Raw genomic sequence first — 16,195 nt, 5'->3', positions numbered from 1 at the left:
GGTTTTTGAAATTTCTGGATTGCAATGTTCTACTTACTCCCGTGTCCCGAGCGTCTCAGTACCTTCGAGTTTAGTTGCCCAAACGCCATTACAGGTAGTGGTTACATCGACGAGGGCAGTTTTAATAAGATAATTCGATTTAAAGTTCAACAGCGGTCTGTGGGACCGCACGTCGCAGACTACGTGACATTTTTGTACCATACTGAAACTGGCGTTTTTGTTTTAGACGACTAATTTTTCGTAAAAATGATGGATCCTGGGCCACCACAACCTAGGAAAAGACATTTTCTAATGATATATTGATATTTGAACATAATATTATGTAAAAGATGGTAGTCTGTAAAAAAATACCGCGAAACAGGTGGTAAAGCAAACAGTGACATGTATTCTAGGCTCTGACATGCCAAATCAGCCTGATGTCATTGCACCAGCTGCAAAAAAGACGTATATTTTAGTCCACCTAAATTGAAAACGAAATTATCTTACAGGTGTTACCTATGCATTCCGAAAATGCTTGGCATGCGGTAAAAAAAATGTCCTGATTTTGCCTGATGTTTACCCTACGTAAATTTTTTTTTGTGCATGTAATTTACGTGTCATTTATTTTTATTTTATTCATTATGTTCACTATATTAAGGAAGGAGTATAGTTTTTCTTGCTTTGATTAAAATTTACAAGTTATATAGGTATTATTGAGCTCTAGTGTAATTTCAATGAAATTAAGGGTCAAAAAAGTTTTAGCCATATTTAAATAAAAAAAATACATTGATTCCTCGTAAATTATACGTATGTTTATTTGTAATACTATAATGTTCTCAAAAAATATAAAACCAATATACTTTTATACAAAAAAATATTACTTTTTGAATAAACAGTATAGCGGTCCCACAGACCGCACGTCGCAGACGGCGTGACAAAAAAATCACGTCGTCGGTTAAAGGTTAAAGACCTGCTAAGAAAAACAAAACCTCGTATCCATGATGCGTACGTTTAATCATAGTATGGTAGAGCCTACTTATTACGGAACACTATCGGATTTCAACGGATACCTACCACAGCTTTACATATCACAAGACTTGAATAGTGATATTCTCTCGTGTTTGTTATTTGTAAATGTGCGCGTTATTTATTTAGATAAATCCAATTTTCTTTGGACCTTTCAGTCTACAGTAGGTATAAATCAGAGAGTTCTTAATATTCTCAATCCATTTTATTATTTTGTTACTTCAGTGTCATTTTTTCGGACGGAGCATCAAACAACAAACTGTCGACTATAATACTCGTATAACTTCGTAATACTTCGTACCATTTGAATAAAACTATTGTAATTACAACATACTGACTAACCTGGTTCAAAGGCGGGCTAATTTCTGAGTACCTACCTAATATCATTTCGATATAGTTGGAAATTGATAAAATCTTATCATGATTTTAATTATGTTTAATTTTAATTACACGTCGAATTTCAAGAAAGTAATTATTTAATTTCTTGTATTACAAGTCGTTGTTCAATGTTCATATTGTAGGACTTTGTTGAATAAGGGTACTAGGTAATTATAAATCAAAGCATCGATAGAGGTAAAAGCCTTCGTCGAATAACCGAAAATAGATAATATTATGATTATAAACCCGGTATTCTGTTTTCATTTCATTAAAGGGGATCATTTACAAAATATTACACGTCGGCTGGCGACGTTACAAAAACAATGACGCAAGATATTGTACTTATGGTTAATAAAAAAGTGCTAATGATTTGTACGTGTGTGTGTACCTTATTAGGGCAGGACAAATGCGGTTAAGGCGCTAAGTATGATATTTCTTGTACACGAGGATATTTTGCCAATTTGCTGTTCTACTGTTATACCTACACACGAATAAGTTCTATGCGCGGTAATTGATCTTGAAATGTAGATAATACTTAATTAAAAAAATGCTTAATTATTCTACTCGTTATTCTCCTATAATGTCACATACTACACGCCATAAAAAAAAAGTTTGAATCAAGAATTTTAATCAATGACTCACCACCTAAGTATGCTACCTTGAAATTAATTTTGTCGCAGAAAGTATTTTAGAAAAATTCCCGCTTATGTTATTTAATTAGAAGGAAAAATTATCTTCTAATTGTAACTATTTAACCAAGCTCTTTTCTTGCAATAATGAAACCCACCTGTAGATTCTTTAATAATTTGTTTATTTTGTGATCTGATGTGCTAAAAATCACGAAGCCTGTTGTAAACGTAGTATAGTCAACAGGTTATCAACCAATTTAAGGTTTATTAATAGTCTAGTAAAGAAATGAGTCTTTGATTATTAAGGGCAAACTTTATAAAATAAGTACTTATTTGCACCATTACCAAAAGTTAGGGAAATAAAGCAACAATCAAGTATCGTAATTCTCTAATCAAATTCATCTGCTCAAGTACCGGTGCCGTTACTGGTGTGGGTGACGGATTGGTCCTGTGCCCCGATTACGCCAATTGTTAACGTCTCCAATACAGACGCGCTTCATCGATTTCTTCGATTCTGCGATACGGATTTGTCAAAACAGCTGACGTCCGGGCACGTTGAAGATGAGTTTTAGCGTAATCGGGGCCCTGGAAGCCGATGTCACTGTATAACCGGTAGCATTTGACTGGTGGCGTTGGCATGCAGACCACCGACTTTTTGTCGGCCGATAGTTGGGTCGGGCTGTTAATAGGACGTATATGGAAGTACACACACTACACCGGCCGATTCCTCATACAATTGGAAGTCGTTCCAACTTTCGGTCAACTAAAAGTCGGTAGTCTGCGGGTATTCCAAGTCAGACAAAATGAAAAGATACGTCATTCTCGTCAACGAAACGCGATGTCCGATGTCTACGACAAACGCTACGCAACGCGAAACTACTACACTACGCTACGAAACGCTACCAACGCACACGTTAGAATCAAAATCCATTCTGACAAAATACTACCGACTTTAAAACCTAAAACTTTGCCTCTACCGGTATCGAACTATTTTCACTATAATAATCAAAACATTTTTAGGGGAAGGTTAATGTGTATCATAAAACATTCAAATTACACCTGCGCGAAGGCAGGGCGGGTCGTTGGCGTATGAATAAAATAATCAAATCTAAAAGTGACGAGCACACGTTGCCAAGCGCAGAGGCGTGATTTCAGGCGATTCGTCACGCACATGACACGCAACCTTATCACGTGGGAGCGGGATAATTAAAATATGTATAGAAAATGAGGAATTTACATTATGTAATTGGAATAAAAATAATAATATTTACAACTCATTTCAATGCTTTTAATCAGTGCACTAGCCTAGCGCGGTATTTGACTGCACTAATGTTACGAGTAAGTTGATGCGGTCGGGATAAGCCCGGATCTCATAAAACAGAACACACATTAAAATCAATTGTTTTATTATTAATCGTCGATAACGAGCTATCAATGAGTTAATGCGTTTGCGGTTGTTAAAGTTTTCGGCCGAATGAAATTGTGCAAAAAAGTATTATTCCATTTTCAAAAGGTCCTTTTTAAAAAGTGAATCACTTGAGGTATCATGGAAAATCTTCAGTTTCTGATTTACTTCATGTATAAGTTATAGATAGATATTATGTGAAGTTGACACATACCTAATACTGAAACATTTCTCTGAGGTATTGTAGAGTCATTTCATACGTACATACGTCATACGTCGATCAGAGTTATACGTACGTACCTACGTACGAGTGTTTTGCGCATTAGTGCAGTCAAGTTCAGGTAAACTTACTTTGATTTTTTTGGCATAATATTTGATTAAATGGTTGCTCGTTTCAACTTTTGTAATTAACTTGTGGCGACGCCACTACAAACTAGTGACCAACAGATGGCGCTGTCACTACTTCACTATGGCACACTCCGCCGCTCATACAAACCTGCATCGCGGTGACGGAGTTTTATATCCTGCCAAATATATATAGACAAACCAAGATGGTGTAAATTGGACCTTGGTCCCCGAGCATAACACCCGCTCGGAAGGAAGCACTAACATCTAGCTTCCTTATTGTGGTTGAACATCATATCCCTCATTGGTGACCCCGACGTGATGTGAGACGCAACCTTCTCCATCACCACCATCTTCGGCATCAGCCTCCGCCATCCTCACCATCTCCGCCACTCCGTCATCAGCTCCAGTCTTCAACAAGCCAGCATCCAGCCTTCAGGGACCATCGCAGATCGCAACCGACCTTCCTGGTTCCTCGGCAGCAAGCAACCGTCACTTCACTGGTCACGGGTACAGCTCTGGCCCAGCTCCACGCCCGACCATCGAAGACGCCTCCGCTCACTATCCCGACTCACCGTGGATAGAGCACCGCAACCTGCTCGTCTCGACTCACCGAAGACTTGAGCACACTGGCACTTGTAAGCTCATCACGCACAGACTGCTGAGCTCATCCTGACGTCATCCACCTCCGGTTCTTCCGGGGGGAGTGGTGTGGCGACGCCACTACAAACTAGTGACCAACAGATGGCGCTGTCACTACTTCACTATGGCACACTCCGCCGCTCATACAAACCTGCATCGCGGTGACGGAGTTTTATATCCTGCCAAATATATATAGACAAACCAAGATGGTGTAAATTGGACCTTGGTCCCCGAGCATAACACCCGCTCGGAAGGAAGCACTAACATCTAGCTTCCTTATTGTGGTTGAACATCATATCCCACAAACTCTTAAAAATCCAACTTTAATACTTTTGTGCCATTGAATTTTCTTGCGATACTTAAATCTTCTTTCAACCGAGAGCATTTTATTCAAGAATTCATAACATTTTGAAAAAGGATTAAATTTTCAGTAATAATTAAAAAAATAGCAAATTAAAACGGAATCAAAGTTGAAATACAATTGTAACTCGGACTAGCACCTACTTAAATGACAGCTTTGTAGGTTGGCTTATGACTTTGTATGTTCTTAATTTAACGTAAATGTTTAAAAACATGAATCGTGAGTCACTTACTTGACGTTGTTCCTCATGTTGAAGTTCGTGGATATGTACTCTGCGTCCCCACTGCAACAAAACACTGACGTTAATGTTGTCACATAATGACTAACTTAAGCTGAGTTGTACCACCTTACTTTAACCGTAAAAACAACATAACCGATGCTTTCTGTATGGAGTTTGACGTTTGTCAAAGTTAAAGTAGGATGGTGCAACTCAGCCTTAAAATTGGCGTTGTCAGTTGTTACTCAGATCCGCTGCGGACTAAAGGCGTGAAAGTACGTCCCACTAGCAAGCACGTAAAAGGAAGTACGATCTATTCTATTGGTCCTTCAAAGAATCGTGTTTCTCGGTCATTGCACTGTGCATAATGCAATATCCACTGATTATTTCGGACAACAATAGAGCAGACAGGATTCGCTGACATACTGAAGGGGAAAAAGTACTAAATTTGTACCAGCTAATTAAAGAGCCAATCTATTACTGTGGTGGGTCCGGTTAAACGTGTAAGAAAACATCGATGTGACATAAATGGCTGGTCGTGACCAGACACGTTTTCTAATATCAGTAATAGGGTGATTTTAAATGAGTAGTTTCCTACTTTACTTCGAAACATGTACGACGTTTCCTTCGCTGTAAGTGGATCTTAAATGCACTTGATGCGCCTGCACACGCATCGGGACGATCAGTTTACCTTGTTTGAGAGCCCTAGTTTACTGCACTCGCAATTTTGTTTTATACATCCACTAAAAACCGATTTAAATTTAGCATACGTGAAGGTCGAAAATATAAGGCATTTAGCAGTTAACCGTTGAATTTACTTAGGCCTGTAATTAGTACTTATTTGCAACTTTACTTTAGTAACGAAAATTGCATGGCTATTGCCTACTCTATTTCGAAGGGAGAATTTGCAAAAGTTAATTACTTAGGTTATTTTGCGTGTTGACCGCAACCATGTCATTTTCGGCGTTTAGTTACGGAAATAGGTGTACCTACCTTATGTAAAGTTGAAGGACTTAGCGCAGGCAGAGATCTCATCAGTAAGTAGGTATGTTTAGTTTTAGGTAAATTATATCAGTTTCTTTTTACCCGACTACGGCAAAGCAAAAGGAGGGTTATGATTTTGACAGGCTATGTATGTATGTATGTATGTATGTATGTATGTATGTAAGTTCATGTGTACCCTCGTAACTTCTAAACTACTTATCAGAATTCGACAAATGACATATCATTAGAAGCGTCTTAATTGTCCGCTGGTTATAGGCTATATGGGGTTTCACAAAATCTAATGTGGCGCCCTCTAGCGGACAAAACATACAGAGTAAAAAAATAAAGTTAAGATAAATATGCCGTGTTTGGTATCATTTGAAAGCGCTTTACTTGTACATTTTGAATATATATATATTACTAGCATTTGCTTGTGACTTTACCTGTATTCATGGGCTAATTGCATATAATTCACATCTTTTCGTTCATAGCTTCTTTACTACTTATTAGTTCATCAATTTAACTTTTGTTTTCACAAATACACTTTATCACCAAAATAGTACAAATAATAAAAAGTAAAAAAACTAAAACCCAACTACGACAAAAAACGACGCTGAAAAAGTATAAAACAAGATTTTCAGAATACTAAACTGAACAAAGTTGCTAATGTAGTTGCATAGTAATTTTCATGTTTGGAAAGGCGTAGTCACACGTTACATATGTATACCTACCTACCGTAGCACTTTGACAACGTGTGACTGCGGTTTTCCAAACATGAAAATTACTATGCAACTACATTAGCAACTTTGTTCAGTTTAGTATTCTGAAAATCTTGTTTTATACTTTTTCAGCGTCGTTTTTTTGTAAACATGAAATGCATAGCCCATTTTAATGCTTACTCTAGCATGTCCACGGCACTTTTGTTTAATATTATGGTTCTTGAATACTAAATTGTAGTATTTTTTGACAAAATAGTCGACATTATAAATAGTATTTCACACGATGATTTTCCAAAACATAACAGACTATGTAATTATTTATCGTTTTTCTAGTTTCGATTAAGGTTACAAGGTGGCCGACGACCTCACAAAGGTAGCAGGAAGGCGCTGGATGCAGGCCGCTATCAACCGGCCTTTGTGGAAATCATTGGGGGATGCCTATGTTCAATAGTGGACGTCCTATGGCTGAAATGATGATGTGATGATGATGATACATGGTGTTGCGATTTATGCATGCCATTTTTGAATAGTAAATAAATATGTATACGTAAACTACAAGTTAATTTTATTTTACTTACTACAAGAATCCTTTAGCCTAGCCTAATAATGGATTAATTATCTAACGCGTAAAAAGAGGGCTAAATCACATCACATCAAAACCGTTCCAACATTAAAAATAACAAAATAATGTGTCTCTTGACACTGAACTTTGCTCCTAAAAGGTTAAGTTAAACGAGTTACTGAAAATTACTGAACAAACTATAGCAATCACAATATATGACGGGCGCAGAGAACAACGTCCAAATACGTAGTAGAGTGAGAATTAAACGCACTCTACCGTAGAGTCGTTCAGTACATTTCGTAGTTAGTTTTATCAGGGGAAAATATTAACCCTTTGAATAGTGGAGGCTTCTTATTGGCTCCAAGCGTTATATTTTAGAGAAAAACCGACTCCAAAAAACCTACACTAAAAAGTAGAAAAATAATTACTAATTTCCTACTTATTACCATGATTGATACTTCTGGAGTCGGTGCCAAGATTATGAAACATGTAAAGTTTGCCTGCACCGACTCCAAAAGTATCAATCATGGTAATAAGTAGGAAATTAGTAATTATTTTTCTACTTTTTAGTGTAGGTTTTTTGGAGTCGGTTTTATTTTTTTTAATAAAATTTTACTTATTTCTTGCTTTTTAGTTAACTAGTTATTACCTTGATGTTACCACTGAAGGTAGGCAGTACATTGACACCATATTCTTCATGTCTAGTGTAAATAATATTCCCTACAAAATACAGGTTACCATATAGGAAACCTAAAAAGACCTTAAACCGTCAGCCCACCTTAAAAACATGAAAGAATACAACTGTTGGTCTAAATTTGTACTTATAATATTTAAAGAATTATCCTCCAACTCCAAAGCATTAAGGAGTTGTACCTACCATGACCAATTCATCATGATGAGATGATGAATATCTGATGTAAACACTTGAATAACTTTAGAAACTATACTTATCTATAAAATTAAAATAATTATCCTCCAACTCCTAAACATTAAGGAGTTTTACCTTCTATCATCAGCTCATCAATACGAGATGATGATTTCCAGGAGCAAATACTTGAATAACTTAAGAAAAAGTTTAAAAAACGATATACGTGCCTATAAAATTTGAGGGTTGCCCTTGATTTCCCTAGGATCCCATCATCAGATCCTGACTTGGTGACAATGGGACCACCTCAGAAGTGTACCCTATCGAACAAAAAAAGAATTTTGAAAATCGGTCCACAATTGACGGAGTAATCGGTGAACATACATAGAAAAAAAAAATACATACAGTCGAACATATAACCTCCTCCTTTTTTGAAGTCGGTTAAAAAAGGAAATCTATATTTTAAATTATTGAGCTCAGCTGCTATTTCAAGTAATCTCGTAAAATTAGCACATTCTGGCAACTGAATTTATTTGTATGTTGAAAAAAAAAAAAATTTTGAACAAATGGATGATATACATACAGTATTAAAAGTTATTAGGTTCTGATATATGCTATACATATGATAAAATTTAATATTTTAGGAGAAAAATTGAATATTTTTTTGTTAGTTAAAAATATACCAAAAAGTAACGACAATTTTGTGTTTAGGTACCTTTATAAAATATTTTGATTCTGGAGTTTGAAAACTTATCCATATTGTTAGAATTTGCTTGGAGGACCGCCCAATCCACAACATAAGTTACTACGTATGTAAAATCTACCATACCAAGGGAGGGTTAAGTGACACGTGATTCACGGTTATTGGCAACACAGGTGAGTTCAGCGGCCATGACCGGGGAAGATTAAGGCTGAGTTGCACCACCTAACTTTAACGGTAACTTTATCGATAACCGGTGCTTTTTGTATGGAGTTTGACAGATTTTTGACGATTGTTAAAGTTAAAGTAAGATGGTGCAACCCAGCCTAAGACTCAATTAATTTTACCCTCCATTAATAAGGAAGATCACAATTGTGCGAGACGTGAATCACACAGTGCGAAACGTCGTAATTTTACGTAAGGACAACATTGTATGTGTTAATATAAATCAAGGGATTCATGTTTCTTGTGAATAAGTATCTACTACAACTGCGTTTAACTGCGATCTGTGATGTGATAATAGACTTCTCTACCTACACTACCTACTAAAGGCTGTATGATAACTTAGATATATCACTACCTTAACTTTAAACCGTAACTTGACTTGGTATGGAGTTTGACAGACTTTGGACGTTTGTTGTCGTTAACGTAACATGGTGCAACCCAGTTTACGTTGTTGATAACGTATCCACAGTTAATTAATAGATTGAAAGCTAGAGAGCAGATTCCTATGACAAAGTTACAAATGTGACAATTTGCATGTCTGCAATCGCTTCGCTTCGATGTTTTCTGTAGTTACTTCGCTCCGTGAAGCGATTTTGAAATTAAAACTGTAGCGAATGTAACTTTGTCTAGGAGGATGCGTGCGCGAAGACTGATCGACTAACACTCGTTCGTTTGATGAGATCGACATGAACGCTATTGTTATTTTCTCGCATTTTTCTACGTGATTTGAAATATTTATCAAAAATATCTTCAAATCACATGAATAAGTCACTGAGTCATATTTTTTAATCTAGTAATAGTATGTATTATCGAAGTCTGAAAAAAGCTCAATTAATTAAATTATCATTGGCTAAAATGGTTTCTAATGAATGTTTAAGTAATGAATTACTTAAGCACTGGACTGAATTAATTTATTTATTGAATAACGACGGACTGAATGATTCATGAATTTTAATAACGAGAAAAAATATCGATAATTAAGTATAACAGGTGCAATGTTAATGTTGTTTTATAAAATGAATTCGACTCAGTTTGTATTCCAATGGATTCAATTATTGGATTGTGAAAAAATTTTAGTTTACTTTGCTACATACCTTCGTATTGGTCATAGAAATCACTAAAATAAATTAATTTATAGCAGCAGAACCATTTTAGCAATTATTCGACTTGTTAACATTATTATTAAACTATTATTAATTAATATTAAAAGAAAATATAGGAAAATGTACGAAATTTTCCAAGAAAATACCTACCTACTATATTCAACTCCTGAGCATCGGACAAACTCATTGTTGAGTTTTGCAATCTGATCGCAGTAACAGGAATTTAACGGAAATAAAAACTAGTATTTTGCTTCTTGATACTCGTAAATCTTGTCCAAAACAGTGTTTGATTTAGATCTATTTGCGTTTCATACAAGAACATTAATACTAATGCATGTTGCGATTCAAATTTCATAAATAGGACTGTAAATCACATTTAAGTGTCAAGCGATCGACAATATTGTTCAATTGAAGCAGACACATCGTCTGTAACTACCGCTAATGTAGAGTTTGAGCGATATTCGTTTCTAGTGGTGTTGTTTTAGGGCTCTCATTTCGCCGATACACATGAATCATTGGTTGTGCTTCCATGCTGTCTATAGAGCTGCTCAAAATCTTCGATCGTAGAATTGTTGAAATAACGCCATCAATGATACAAGGCCAAAGTCAGACAATTATTATAGAAACCTGGTCAATTTTATCTGTTGCCGCCAAAACCCATAACCAATCTCAGGCTGAGTTGCACCATCTTACTGTGACTTTGACATACGTCAAAAATCTGTCAAAGTCCATACAAAAAACACCGATTATTGTTATTGTTACGGTTAAAATATGGTGGTGCAACTTAGCCTTAAAGTACTTGCAACTAGCGTCAAAAGTTGTAGGGACTTGTGATTGGTTAAGACTACAACTTTTTCAATGATATAGACGGGCATACAATGCAATGTCACCATTTTAGAAAATGGAAACTTCACTTAATTCTCAATTATAAAAACTAATGCATTTTCGCACGCCTTTAAGAGTTGTCCCAGTATGCTAATGTTTCAACTTGTGTTTCATCTATGATAATAACGAATCATCATCAGCATTTTCAGCCACAGGACGTCCACTGCTGAACATAGGCCTCCCTCAATGATTTTCACAATGTCCGGTTGGTGGCGGCTCGCATCCAGCGCCTTCCCGCTACCTTTATGAGGTCGTCGGTCCACCTTGTGTACGAGGTACGAGGTACGAGGCCTCCACTCCAGAACCTTGCTGCCCCATCAGCCGTCAGTTCTGCGTACTATGTGCCCTGCCCATTGCCACTTCAGCTTGCTAATCCGTTGGGTTATGTCAGCGACTTTAGTTCGTTTACGGATCCCCTCATTTCTGATTCGATCTCATAAAGAAACACCGAGCATAGCCCTCTCAATATAGCACGCTGTGCGATTTTGATTAATAACGAATAAAGAAATGTAATTTGTAATAAAAATCTGATTCTAAAAGATCATAAATAAAATAGTTTGGTTTGAACATATTAATAAATAGCTACTTTACTTGTAACACAGGCAATCAAAATACAGGCACCTTTTGCGTGTCGATCTAAAAGTCCTTATAAAGTAAAATAAGATGGAAACATATTGAAATATTTCCCATTTTAATATAAAGTCACATGATAAAGATTCCAATAAAGATAACATTCTAATGTAATTCCATACACAAACATTGTATCTTGAATATTGAATATTAAAATCTTACCTCGGAAATTTAATCCCGACACGACTGAAATTAATGTGAATATTGAGATGTATGAAATTAATTCGTTTCACACATAGTATATGACTACAAACATTTGTTTAACATATCTTTGAAATAGTTATTTATTGAAAATATTTGTACCTTGTTACGATTGTGAGTTGGGAAAGTTTTAATCATTATTAAGTATCACGCAATTTTATTAATGACTTTACTTATACTTATGTAAAGCGTTAACTTAATTACATTACAGTTTTGTAATTGTTAAATTTTAGTGTAAGCTAATATTTTAAATAGATAAGTATGCATACGAATATTTAATAAAAAATTTGGTGATAACCAAAATTTCTGAATAATATTTTTCAAAATCAATTTTTGTGTGCAATGGAATACTGTTAAGCTTAAGTCATTTTTAATTAATTGTTAATTAAAAAGTGTTCACTATCATATAAATTAATCATATTTCGGACGAACTGTTGTTGCAGATTTAATTTTAATTAATAAAATAACTATTGGAAGTTAAAAGTTAAGTTAAGTCCAAAACCTAATAGTTGGGTGCCAAAATAACTTAAATTGAAAAGTGATTGCATTAACTAAGGATGTGGAATTGTGGATCGATTTACTTCAAATACTTAGGCCCAGTTTTTGATCCGTAGTATTGCTAATTGGTAATGTTAACTACGGATCAAAAAACTGCGCCTTACTTAATTTTACTCGAGAATTTCTCTGCAATATAAATTAGATACAATAAACCGGTTTATATTACGTGTGGCAATTTAATTGCGGTTAGTATTGACATGTGGAATGCATAATACTTAGACAATCAGCTAATCTTCACAACATCACTTAATTGCATTCTATACAGGGTGTATGAAGAATGGCGACGTCCTTTTTCTTCGTTGATAACATTCTACATATTAAAATTTAATACGTTAACGTTAACTAGAAAGAGCAATAGGCTCTTTAGTATTCAGTGAATTCAGACTATTGACTTTAATTGTTTGAATAAAACTGAGCTTATTCAAAGTAGGTACTCAATAAAAACCACGTACTATGTGTAGATTAAGATACATATGTTTTTTAAATTATAATATATGCTTTACCAAAATGCTTAAGGGCTCACTTTTAAGGTGTACCTACAACATATTGCATAATTTTTGCCCTAGTGTTCGAGACTATCATTTGGCAAGGTTGAGAATATTATTGTTACAAACTAGAAAGTCACCAGAGTAGCTGAATGACAGAAAACGCTGTAATATTTTTTATGATGAGCACTTTTTTATTGTATACCCTGTATAGAAAGGAATTGCGTCTATACAAATACGAATGATAATTTCTGCGTTCCACCATAGGTAATAAATATATTTATACTAAAAATATAATCTTTAGCAAGTTTATTAACTTGACATGAGATCCAAATGTAGAGATGTATGGCAAAAGTGCGATCTGAACTAACATGTAGAGCAGAAACAATTACTATTAAACCGTGGTTACTTATCAATTTATTGTGTGGGTTCTTTGAGCTTGCCGGCACTCCCTCACACTGCAATCTAGGCCTCTTTCGTCCTTACTATTAAAGTAGTGCATCGCTGCAACTCGATCCGAAGATGCGTTTCTTCAAACCTCCTCGAATACATTTTAAAAGTTTGCCAAACGAACGGTATCTTGTTTATTTGGATAAAACATACCTAATACCGTATTATCTAAAATCTAAAGTTGACCTGACTTCGAGATGTAGGATATTTGCGACATTAAAACGGAACTATTGACCTCAATCGAATTGAATGGATTAGAGAGCACAGTTCCACACTAACTGTAAACCACCTTCTTTAAATCAGACAGGTATGCATCCCACTCCGCGGATTCACTGGTTTATATGACAGCTCCTTTACAACCAACGATTTTACGATGATGGAACTGCTTTTAGAAAATATAGACATTTTTATGATCGAATAGAGAGGCATTACTGACTCAGGAGTAACAACATAGAGTAGCTTGTTTGCAATTTATCGTGCAAGGACGTATTCTTCAAGTGGCGAAATGAAAATAACATCTCCATCGGATTTATTTCGGTACGTAATTTTTATTGACCTTGAGTGTATCGATAACCAACAACGATGACATTTTCATTGAATAAGATTTTATCATCGCTGCTCGAATAAAGGCTCCATGTCTATAAAATTCTTTACTGATTTATTTTATATCGCCAGCGCGTGTTTATAGTGCGAGTAGTGGTCTTCACTTTCAATAAATATTTTGTCGATTCATAAAAGTAACTGCTACCCACAAAAAGCATTTAGATACTGACGTAAGATATTCGTAGTAATGTTATCTTCGTGTACTATCAAAATTAAATTTAAGTATAAATAAATAATTATCGATAACCAATTAGTCACGTTTTGACATTTGAATCATTATTTTTAGATACATAACTATCTTGAATAATGTTACATTTTGTCGGTCTTATAATCGCAAATAGGAGTATCACTTAGCTACAACATTATTAAAAAATATTTGATAACTTGTATCACGTCATGTTTAGAGTACCTAAACAAGACAATATTTTTTGCATAAATTGTGAACTAACTAATTACTTCAAAATCAAAGTTACTTGAAATTGATATTTAGACATTGTGCATTTGTGTTAACATTATTGCATAGCTCTCGTAATATCAAAGAAACAGTGGCTTTCAATCAATTTTCCTATAAATAGTAACTCGTAACTTTTTATTCTCTACGTCATAAACCTATTCACATTGGCACGCAATTTAGGATCAGTTCACAAGTACAAGAAAAATATTTGGGGAGAAACTGGTTTTTATAAAGCAGGAGTTAGCACCTCTCGAACGCAAAGTACTTTGATTGAAATGATAATTAGGGCGCGTAGCGAGCGATCTGCTTACAGAGGTGTAAGTAATCGCATAAACCCGGGATCACGTGAAAATTGTTATCCCTTTAAGAAACACGATATCACGTTCGCGTACTTTACGAGAGAGAGAATTAACAGAAAACATACGTTATCATATATTAAAGAAGGGCGCCGAGCTGCGTCGTGTTTGGAATAAACTTTATCTATCTAACAAAACAACCAGTTAGCATGTCCCATGTTATTATCACTCTTCTAACGTGATAAAAGTCATTTTAAATTTAATTATTTCACGATATGGTTGTGAAGCGAATCTAATTGCGTACATGTTTATATTTTTTTAACTTAGAGCGAAGTAAATAACACGATGAAGTCACTTTTAATTTGATCTTGAAAGCTTAGTTTACTGTAAACTCAGTTTTCACTTGTTAATGCTTGATTTAAAATTGTTAACACTCACTATAATTTACAACACGACACCATAAATGAAATAAAAACAGAAAAGCGGAATAAAACTTAGAAAGGACTTGGGCGCGCGAAATTCACCATTTGGATTTGTAAAAGGCTAAGAAATAGTGTGAAGCGTAATCAGCTCGCAATATGCAGCATAACATGCGGAAGAAAATGTGAAAAGTTGTGTACTGACCTCATTGAACCCGGGGTAGTGTTGAGTTGTGTGTACGAGCCTAAGCGGTCGGCATGCGAGGCGCGGGCGTCGCGAGCGGCTGTCGGGCGAGGAGTCGGCGCCGCCGGCACCGTCGTAGCACGCCGGATAACCAACAATTAACAGGTCGACCGTGATCAGTTTCGGGAGTACCGCGAGCGCTCACCTTTGCCGTGCGGGTCGCTGCTGCGTCGTCGACCGCGGTGCGACTGAGTCGCGCGCCCACCCGGCGCTTACTTTTATATGCTTCCCCTACTGCGGAGTGACGAGCCCTCCGAGTAGGGGAAGCAATTCCCCGTCGAAGAGCTCCAGGAAGGAGCCGCTACGGGCGACCCGCTGCCGGCGCGGCCGTTCAGCCGCTGAAACTTCGTTATCTAAAGGGTGTTTAGGGTCAAGAACTCTGCCGGGTTGGTGAAAGATTCACCCGTTAGGAAACTTTTTACTTTAATAATATTCCAGTACTTCTAGTACTTTTTGTTTTTAGTGGAGCAGAAAAAATTAAGTTTTTAAATATAGATACCTAATATTGAAACAGACTTTAATAAATTAAAAATTATATGTTTTGGGGGTTGGCTATTTAAAAACTTCACTGATTTAATTACCTATGACTATTAAGTATAAAACTTTTTTGGACTTATCGATCGAGTTGTTAGCAGTCAGAATATTTTTTTACTTACAAAATTTAACATATTATTTAAAATAAAATGCATGTTTCAGTAGCTAATAACTTATTATACTTTAATTTGTTGTAACCGCTTCAGTGGTTTTTAAAATTGTTTACTCAAATCGAAATATGTTTAAAAAGTCAAGAATCTTATTGTTAGTGCTAAACCATACTTAGGCACATATAA

The 16,195-nt window shown here is 35.6% G+C and overlaps 1 protein-coding gene across 1 annotated transcript in view; it reads right to left on the bottom strand.

Moving 5' to 3' along the window:
• Positions 1 to 15,542, bottom strand: part of LOC135086583 (neprilysin-2) — a 73,911-nt gene extending 58,369 nt beyond the window's left edge. The window contains exons 1-2 of the mRNA XM_063981336.1: positions 15,327 to 15,542; positions 4,998 to 5,048 (exon numbers count right to left, since the gene is read on the bottom strand). Of these exons, the coding sequence (XP_063837406.1) occupies positions 4,998 to 5,048; positions 15,327 to 15,331 (56 nt within the window). The 5' untranslated portion in view covers positions 15,332 to 15,542. The remainder of the gene's footprint in view (positions 1 to 4,997; positions 5,049 to 15,326) is intronic.
• Between the last annotated feature and the right edge of the window lie 653 nt (positions 15,543 to 16,195).

The sequence above is a fragment of the Ostrinia nubilalis genome, chromosome Z, assembly GCF_963855985.1.
Source record: "Ostrinia nubilalis chromosome Z, ilOstNubi1.1, whole genome shotgun sequence".
Lineage (NCBI taxonomy): Eukaryota > Metazoa > Arthropoda > Insecta > Lepidoptera > Crambidae > Ostrinia > Ostrinia nubilalis.
This window is presented reverse-complemented; position numbering and strand designations above follow the sequence as displayed.